This window comes from Elephantulus edwardii, unplaced genomic scaffold (assembly GCF_000299155.1).
Source record: "Elephantulus edwardii isolate Elephantulus edwardi_28Jun2011 unplaced genomic scaffold, EleEdw1.0 scaffold00143, whole genome shotgun sequence".
NCBI classification, from domain to species: domain Eukaryota; kingdom Metazoa; phylum Chordata; class Mammalia; order Macroscelidea; family Macroscelididae; genus Elephantulus; species Elephantulus edwardii.
Window position 1 is genome coordinate 4,478,139 of NW_006399893.1, and position 10,373 is coordinate 4,488,511.

General features: G+C 37.0%; 1 protein-coding gene across 1 annotated transcript; it reads left to right on the top strand.

Annotated features, from left to right (window-relative positions):
- The first annotated feature begins 7,898 nt into the window (after positions 1 to 7,898).
- On the top strand, positions 7,899 to 8,203 carry LOC102877298 (microsomal glutathione S-transferase 2-like). The gene is made up of 2 exons (XM_006894447.1): positions 7,899 to 8,056; positions 8,128 to 8,203. Exons 1-2 carry the CDS (start codon positions 7,899 to 7,901, stop codon positions 8,201 to 8,203), a joined length of 234 nt encoding a protein of 77 aa, XP_006894509.1.
- The last annotated feature ends 2,170 nt before the right edge of the window (positions 8,204 to 10,373 follow it).

Genomic DNA, 10,373 nt, shown 5'->3' on the forward strand with positions numbered 1-10,373 from the left:
GTCCAAGCATAGGTTTTGCAATAGCACGATCAACTGTTTTGGGATTCCCATTTTCCTCAGAGTCAGCCACAGTTTATTATGATCCACATAGTCAAATGTCTCTCCAAAATCAATGAAACACAGATATGTATATGCCATGGTATTATTTATTACTTTGCATACATCTGAAAATTAGAAAATTAATAAGGAAGACTGATGGAAAATTGATACCTTTGAATTGCAGTGTTGGTAAAGGTAACTGAATATAACCCTTGGACTGATGTAAGAACAATCTATCTTGGTGGAAGTGCAACCAGCTCATTCCTTAGAGGCAAGAATGATGACAATTCCTCTCACATTCTTTGGGTATGTAATCAAGAGAGGCCAGTCCTTGAAAAAAGCCACCATGTTGAGCAAGGTAAAGTCAGCAAAAGAAAGGAAGAATCTTAAAGAGATATTCTGACACATGGCTATGACAGTAGGCTTGAGTGTAGTGAAGATTATAAGGATGATGTAAGATGGGACAAGGTTCTGATTTGTTGCTCAGAGGCTTTCTATGAGTTGTCATTCTGATGGCACACAAAACAACAACAAATGTGTAAAAATTTGTAGTATGCAGATTTTGTGAATGATCTATAGCTACAAATTTTAATAATGAGTTATCACCCTGTGACTACCAATATTTTGCCAGCTTATTTCATTTATCCTAAATAATGAAACAATGTGAATACACCATGATCATGTGAACTGTGGGATCAGAAGAGAAATAACACTACTCCATTTTGTTAAGGGGAAAGTTATAAAGCATATTTGAAACTCTTTGATAATAATTAAGCTTAGATATTGGGCTGCAAGTGCGGAGGTCAGTGATCCAAACCTACTAGTGGTGTCATGGCACAAATATGTGGCAATCAGCTTCCCTCAAAATTTATAGCCTTAGAAAACCTGTAGGGCAATTCCACTCTGCTTTATAGAGTTCCTGAGAGGTCAAATCAACTAAATGATTGTGAGTAAGTGATAAAAATCTCAAACATGATTAGTTCACATGATTGATTGACTTAATGAAATCTTAATGAGTCACTTGATCAGCAGCTTCCAATTAGGCCATGTTTAAGATTGTTGTTAGGTGTCATTGAGTTGACAACAACTCATAGCAATCCTATTAACAACAGATATGAACCTTTCCCTATACTATGCCATCCTCACCATCTCTGATATGTTTGACCTCATTACTACAGTCATTGTGTCAAACTATCTTGTGGAAGATCTTCCTCTTTTTCTCTGATTCTCCATCTTTCTCAGAAGGATGCCCCCCCCACTAAGATATAGCCCTCCTGATGATATGATCAACATATGTATTTAAAAAGTGTCATCATCTTTCTTTCTAAGGAGCATCCTGGTTGCACTTTTTTTCAAGGTGGATTTGCTTGTTGTTTTGATAGTCCCTGGGATATATTAAATAATCTTCTCCAAAACCACAATTCAATGGCATCTTCTGTGTTTATTACTACTCATTGTCTTACTTTGAGATGCATAGGAAGTAATTTAAAAGTCCATGGCTTGGGTTTGGCACAGGAAGGAGATGGGAGTATAATTTTCACAGCTGGCACATGGAGTTGTTAGAGAGAAAACTGCCTTAAATCCCCCTAACAGAAGCTTCTTGAGTTGCAACACTCTGCAGACAAAGGAGGACAATGGACTTCAGGATAGAAAACTGGAATTAGGTGAGAGACATGTTCTAAGAGCCAGCATTTTCAGGTGTCAGGGTGATAAGGGCCTGAAACTCCCCTGGAGAAAGGCTCCTTTATTTGGGGATCCCTGCCAATGTGGGGCCATCCCAGGGACCAAAGAGGACAATAGAGTTTGGGAGAGGTGACAGACTCATTTTCACTGCTGACACACTAAATAGCTAGAGAGAAAACGGCTTTCAATGCTCCTGGACAGAAATTGGTTAAGCTGGAACACCCATCTCCCACCACTCTGCCCCTCCACAGACAAAAGAGTACAATAGAGTTTTAGAGAGGGAGCTGCAATAAAACAAGATTTCCACAGGTTAGATTTACTCTCAAGTATTTAATCTTGTGATTAGCTATTGTGAGGGGTATTGTTTTTCTCAGCTCCAATTCTGTATTCTCTTTGTCACTATAGAGAAATCGAATTTATTTTTGTATTTTGATCTTGTATCCTGACACTTTGCTGAATTGGTCAACTATGTCCAGTAGTTTTCTTGCTGAGTCTTTAGGATTTTCTAAGTATACTATCATATTATCTGCATATAGAGATAATTTTACCTCCTCTTTGCCAATTTGGATACCTCTTACTTCCTTCTCTTGTCTGATTGTTATTTCTAAGACTTCCAATACAATGTTGAACAGGAGAAGTGATAGTGGGCATCCTTGCCTACTTCCTGTTCTCAAGGGGAATACCTTTTACTTCCCCATTGAGAACAATGTTGGCTTTTGGGTTTGTGTATATACTTCTTATTATTTTTAGGAAATTCCCCTCTAATCCTATTTTGTTGAATGTTTTAATCAGGAAATGGATGAGGAAGTCTTTTTTTATTTTATTTTATTAAATTTTATTAGTTTTAATGTGAGGAAGTCTTTTTATCTCACTCCAGTAGCAGTGGCAAACTTAAATAGGACAGCAAGTAATAAATGTTGAAGAGGGTGTGGTGAGATAAGATAGGAACTCTTATAGACTGTTGGTGGTATTATAAAATTGTACAACCACTCTGGAAGGAAATTTGGCGTTTCCTCAGAAAGCTGAACAAAGAAATTCCATATGACCTAGCTATTCCAGTGCTTGGAATATACCCTGAGAAAATGAGAACTAGGGCACAAATGGAGACTTGTACACCAACATTCACAGCAGTATTGTTCAATCATTGCAAGAACATAGAAATAGCCCAAATATCCAACGGCAGTTGGGGGTATTGAGAAATTTTGTTGCATTCACTTGATGAAATATTATGCAGCATGCAGGAGCAATGATTTTGTAAATCATTACCTAAATTGGGAGGGACTGCAGAGAATTATGCTAAGTGAACTAAGTCTCATAAGGACAAATACTGTATAAGATCATTTAGAAGGGGAGGGGGAAGCAGAGGGGTGAAAATGGGCTGGGGGTGGGGAAGTTAATCATAGGGTCACACAATTTGATGGTTGGAGGGAGAAGTGGGTAAAGAAAATGGGAAAAATCTGGTGTGAAATAAAATGTGTACAAGCTTTGTAAGTAAACCAGTAGGAAATAAAAATTTTATTTTTTAAAAAGAAAAAAAAAACCAAATTTTTTTTCCAATAGAGTGAAAAGGAAGTCTATTGACTGGGAAAAAATATCTGGCAATATCATCTCAGACAGGGCCTCATAACAAAAGTTTACGGAATATTAAGGGTCTCCACAAGAAAAAGACTGATAACCCTATTACTAAATGGTCACAAGATATAGAAAAACATTTTGTAGAGGAAGAAGACATTTGAATAGCCAACTGACACATGAAAAAATGCTCAAAATCATTGGCAATAAGAAAAATGCAAAACAAACCACAATAAGATACTATATCACCCCTGTAGCAGAGACTAAGTTTAACAGGACAGTAAGCAATAAATATCGGACAACATGTGGAATGATTGGAACTCTAATACATTGCTGGGATTGTAAAATGGTACAATTACTCTGGAAGGCAAAATGCTGAACACAGAAATTCCATATTACTCACCTATTCTACTGCTTGGAATATACTCTAAGGGAATTGGAATTTATATACAAATGGAGATTTGTACACCAGTGTTCATAGTAGAATTATTCACAATAGTGATAACCTGGGATCAAGCCAAATGCTCAAAAACGAATGAATTGAGAAATTGTGGCACATTCCCATGATGGAATACTACACAGCACTCAGGAGCAATGATTGAAAATATAATATTTAATATAGGAAAGACTGAGCATTATGCTCAGTGAATTAACCAAGTCTTGTAAGGAGAAATGAGGCACAAGACCAGTATAGTAAAAATAAGAGGATAACTGGTAAAACATGTATGAAGGTCCAAGGAGGGAAAGAGTGGGAGAATAAGGGTGGATGGGGAGAAATTACAGGTTGACGTGATTTGGTATGAGGAAGGAGGAGGTGACAGAAATTAAAAAGATCTGGAGAGAACCTGAAAATATGTGGTTATAGTGGACATTGTTAAATAGTGATTAATTTTTATAAAACACAATGTATGGGATTGATTGTATGAAACAATTTGAATGAAGGAGAATGTGACACACAATGTATACAAATTCTGTATGCAAACAAATATAAAAATAATAATAACAATAATAATATAATAATAATTAAACTATGACATAGATCATGTGCATCTCAGTCTTTGACATTTTTGCTTTTTAGCAGTTGGAGAGGTCTTTGACATCAGGTTTTCCCAATGTAACACATTTTTTTTTTATTTCTTGACTGCTGATACCATGCATGTTGATTATATATCCAAGCAAAATGAAATTTATTGACAATTTTCATCTTTTCTCCATTAATTGTGATGTTGCCTATAGCTCAGTGGTGAAGATTCTTATTTTCTTGATGTAGAGATGCAATACATATTGAAAGTTTCAGTCCTGATCTTCTACAGCAAGTGTTTCAAGTCCTCTTCAGTTTCTTAAAGTTGTGTCATCAGCACAATATTGATTGTTGATGAGTCCTCTGCCAATGTTTAAGCTTCATTCTTCATAAAATCTACTTTTTATTTTCCCAGCATACAGACTGAATAGGAATGGAGAAAGGATACAAGCCTGATGAGTACCTTTCCTGGTTTTAAGCCATGCAATGTTCCCTTGTTCTGTTCAGATAAGAGTTCATTGATAGGATTCTCATGAGTGCAATTAAGCATTCTGAGATTCCCACTTGTCTCAAAGTTAACCATAAAATATTATGATCCATACAGTCAAATGTCTTCACAGAGTCAATATAACACAAGTAAACATCTTTCTGTTATTCTCTATTTTCAGCCAAGATTCATCTGACTTCAGTAGTGATATTCCAGGCTCCAAGGCCTTTTTTTAATTCAGCTTGAATTTTTGGCAGATTTCTGTTTCAGCCATTTAAAAAGTAATCTCCAGTGATATTTTTCTTGTATATGATATTAACGATATTGTTCGATCATTCCCACATTCTGTTGGATAGCCTTTTTCTGGGAATGAGAACAAATTAGGTGATAGGCTGGAAAAACTGGACATTATTTGAGACTGCCTTATAAAACATTGTGAAGAAGGCTAGTTTGTCTTCAGAAAACACAGCTTTTCCTAAGCCCCGTCTACTTTTTCAGTGTCCTCTTATTTTGTGTCTGAGCCCAAGGGGAGGGTGGGGGGAGGAAGTACGTATATTACTTTTATTTAAAGATTTTTAATGGTCTTCAGCTCCTTATTGTATAAATTCTGACTTTTATTGAGGGAAAATTAACTTTTTATGATTTAGATATTTATTTTCTCAGAAATATAACAACTTATTTTCTCCTTTTCTGAGTTTTCTGCTTCTTTTGTCCAATTTCTTTTGGGAAGAGTGGCCTATCTCCTCCAATGGGATTTACTGCTTCTGAAAACTCACTGGAGGGTCAACAATGAGTAAATTCTGACTTGATGACACAGAACAACAGCAACATTAAAGGGTGTTATCTTCATCCAAATTTCAAAGCTGCTGATAAAGAAATTAAAATTGTTAACTATACAAGAATCAAAAAATATAACATTGTTACCAATAGAGCTGATATTTAAAAAAAAAAGTCTTTCTTTTGAATAAATAAGCTTCCTACCAGTTTCTAGAATGAGACAGACATACTGGACCAGGGCCAATCTCCCCAGTATTGGACTCAAGGTGTCCTTAAGTGAAGAAGCACAGCTTCCAATGGGCAGCCTGGCTCTAGGGAGAAGTGGAGAGGAAGGAGCTAGTTATTTAAGGCCAGTTTCTCCTCCAAAATTCTTCAGTCATACCATTTCTCTTTCTCATGAAAGGATTGAGTAATCTGAATGTTGGTGGAAGAAAGGCTAGTATTATTATGCAAGAGCATATGTCATATAGCAGGATGGCAGGGTAGTGGAGAAGAAACACTCCTTATAAAACATGTTGATGTTCTGGGCTGATTTTTAATCTATGGGTATTAATCTATTTCATATGTCTTCAAAACCTTGTTTTTTCTCTCATTCTTGAATGGAGATTGTTCAATATGGTGATTTTCAGACCCAGTTCTCAGAAATTTCAGATTCTTCCCAATGGCTATTGAGGTGGGCATGGAGAGAAAAGTCCTCAATTGATGAGGCTTCAAGCTCTACCTTCCGGTCAAAATAGTCTGTCTTTCAAATATTAAGGTTTTTTTATAACATTTTTGAGCAAAAGATTTTATCAGTGGGCAAAGTGTGAAAACCTTTGCCTTATTTCAAATCCTTTTAATAATAATAACAACAGCGATCAAATGACATTTATTATGCTAAGTAATGTGTGCATGCATGTTGTTGTTGTTGTTATGTGCTGTCAAGTTGCCTGTGACTCATAGTGACCCTATGTACAGCAGCTCTGAAGCCTGCCCTGCCCTAAGCCAGTCTCACTGATTCAAACACACCTACCCCCATTGGCCCAGTAACTGTATCAAGCCATCTCATCCAGGGTCTTGCTCTCCTGCGCTGTCCCTACACTCTTCTGAGCATGATGTCCTTCTTTAAGAATCAGTCCCTCCTGGCCATGTGCCCTAAGTATGTGAGATGGAGCTTCAAAATCCTTGTCTCCAAGGCAAAACTTGGTTTCACCTTTTCTAAGACAAACCTATACATTTTCTTGGTGGTCCATGGTATGTTCAAGACACTTCTCCAGCACCACAACTCGAAGGCATCAATTCTTCTTATGCCATTCTTAGTCATCAGCCAACTCTCTGATGTACAACAATTGTGAAGACCATGACCCGGAACAGGCTCACCTTAGTCTCTAGACTGACATTGTTGCTTTTCAATGCTCTGGAGAGGTCCCTGACAGCAAATTTTGCCAATGCAATGTATCTCTTGATTTCCTGACTGCTGCTGCCAAGAGTGGTGATTGTGGATACGAGTAAGCTGTAATTCTCTTCATTCTCTTCTCCATCTGCTGCCAATTGGCCCAACGGTGAGAATCTTTGTCTTCTTGATATTGACCTCAGTCTATATTGAAGACTACAGTCCTTAGCCTTCTGCAGCAAGTGCTACAGGTCCTCCTCAGTTTCAGCAAGCAAAGTTGTGTCATCTGTGTAACATATGTTGTTCCTTAAATTCTGATGCCACATTCTGCCTCATAACGCCCATCTTCCTGAATAGTCAGTTCTACATATAGATTGAAAAGGTATGGATATAGGATGCATTCCTGATGCATTATTTTTTCAATTTTGAACCATGCAATGTTTTCTTGTTCTGTTCTGAGGACTGCTTGATGATCCTAATTTGCATAAGCACAATAAATTTTTCTGGGATTCCCATTTTCCTCAAGGTTACCCACAATTTGTTGTTATTCACACAGCCAAATGCCTTTACATAGTCAACAAAACACAGATAGATGTTCATCTGGTAGTCTCTGCTTTCTGCCAAAACCCATCTGACATTAGTGATAATGTCTCTAGCACTGCAGCTTCTTCTAAACCCAGTTTGTATTTCTGGAAGTTCTCTGTTAGTGTACTGTTCCAGTTGTTTCTGGATAATCTTCAGCAGGATTTTGCTTGCACGTGATATTGTTGAATAATTTTCATGCTCTCTCAGGTCATCTTTTTTTGGAAATAAGAATAAATATGGATCATTTCCAGTTAGTTTGCCAGTTAGTTGTCCTCCAGATCTTTTGTCAAAACGTGGTGCACGGCCTTATCTTCTAACCTTTTCTTTTCTGCAGGTGAGCCAACCAGAACTTCGTGTTAAAGATGGCTGGAGCCTCAAGTCTGCTTGCAGCTGTGTCGATTCTCTCAGCCTGTCAGCAAAGTTATTTTGCTTTTCAGGTTGGAAAAGCAAGGAAAAAATACAAAATCGCACCTCCAGCAGTTACTGGGTCACCAGACTTTGAGAGAGTCTATCGTGCACAACAAAACTGTGTGGAGTTTTATCCCTTATTTATGGTTACATTTTGGATGGCTGGGTGGTATTTCAACCAAGTGTTTGCTACTTTTCTGGGTCTGTTGTACATGTATGCTCGTCACCAGTACTTTTTTGGATATTCAGAAGCTGCTAAAAAGAGGTTGACTGGTTTCCGGTTGAGTCTGGGGATTTTGACCTTGTTGGCTGTTCTAGCCACCCTGGGCATTGCAAACAGCTTTCTGGATGAATACTTGGACCTCAATATTACAAAGAAACTGAGGCGTCACCTCTAACCTTTCCTCTTCCCTTCCCCTTAATTCACACTGAAGCTGTTTCCACCCTAAAGATAATATGGTATCAACTAGACACACTTTAAAAATAAGTCTTATTGTGAACAACTGTGTATCACTTTAAGAACTTTGTTTATACACCAATACAAAATAAAAGAAAATTTTAAATTAAAAAAAAAAAAAACGTGGTGCACATATCCAGGGAAGCATCTGCTTGTTGAAATATTTCAATTGATATTCCATCAATTCTTGGGGCTTAATTTTTTCCCCCAAGTCTTCAGGGCAGCCTGAATTTTGAAACACAAAAGGAGGAGAAACAGTTGTAAGCAGAAACTACTGATTAGAATGGGAATTGTGAAAAGTATAGATGTAGGAAAACTGGATGTCGTTAAGAAAGAAATGTAATGCATAAATATTTACATAAATACATAAGGTCGCTATGCATAGCAGATGACTCAATGGCACATCACAACAATAACATACAATGGCATCCACTTCCTAAATAACATGCCTCTGGAAACTCTATGAACTTTGATAAATGTCAATAGTTGTAGTGGGACTTCAGACCTTTTTTTCATAGGGTCACTACGAGTATGTTCATAGGGTCACTATGAGTTGTGCTCAACTAGAAGGCAATCAATAACAAGATTGACAAATAAGATGGATTGGCATTGGACATTTTGAATCAGACGATGATATGATCTATTATGCTGGAGATGAAAAGGTGAGAATAAACACGATCACTTTCATAATTCAAAAGGCCGTTTCTAGATCCATCTTGAAATACAATATTGTGAGTGACAAGATAATACCCATATACCTACAAAGAAGAACTGCTAATACCACTATCATTCAAATTTATGTACAGACAACCAGAGCCAAAGAGGAGGAAATAGATGATTTCTACCAACTTTTGCAGTCAGAAAGCTATCAAGCATGCAACCAAGATGCATTAATAACAATGGGTAACTGGAATGTGGAAGTTGGGAACCAGGAAGAAGAAGGATCAGTAGTTGGAAAACATCGACCTGATGACAGAAATGAGGCTGAGGATATTATGATAGAATTCTGCACAATCGATTATTTATTCACTGCAAACACCTTTTACAAGAAACACAAATGTAGGCTATACACATGGATTTTAGCTGATGATATGTACAGGATTCAAATCAATTGCATCTGTGGGAGGAATCATTGAAGAAGTTCAATATCAGCAGTCCAAACTAGGCCAGGTGCGGATTGTGGAACAGACAATCAACTACTCATATGCAAGTTCAAATTAAAGCTAAATAAGGTCAAACCATAACCACAGGAATAAAAATTTGATCTATCCCCCTGAATTTAAAAACCACCTCAGCAACAGGTTTGAGGCCTTGAACATTAACTAATGAAGGAAGACCAGATGATCTGTGGGAAGATATCTAAGAATATTGTCTATGAAGAATGTAAAAAGTTCATTACAAAGAAGAAGGAAGAAGAAAATATCAAGATGGATGTCAGAAGATACTCTGAATATTGCACTAGAGTGCTGAGATGTCAAAGCAAAGGGAATAAATCAAGACGTTAAGGAGCTGAATAGAAAATTTCAAAGGGCAGCTCAGGAAGACAAGGCAAAATATTATAATGATATGTGCAAGGAGCTGGAGTCAGAAAATCAAATGGGCCTAACTTGTTCATATTTCTTGATCTGAAGGAACTAAAGAACAAATTCAAGCCACAAACTGCTTAAGGATGCTATGGGCAGAATATTGAATGATTCAGGAAGCATTAAAAGAAGATGGGAGGAGAAGAGTCACTGTACTAAAAAGAATTGGCTGACACAGAAGAATTTCAAGAAACAATATTTTATCAAGAGGCAATGATATGTATACATACATGTTTGTTTAATTAATAGCATAGTTATAATTAATTTCTATTTTAGAAATATATAGGCTTTTTTGATCACTTGTTATAAATCTGAGAGCTAGACAATGAGTAAAGATGACAGAAGAAAAATGGATTTCTTTGAGTTGTGGTGTTGGAAAAGAGTACCAA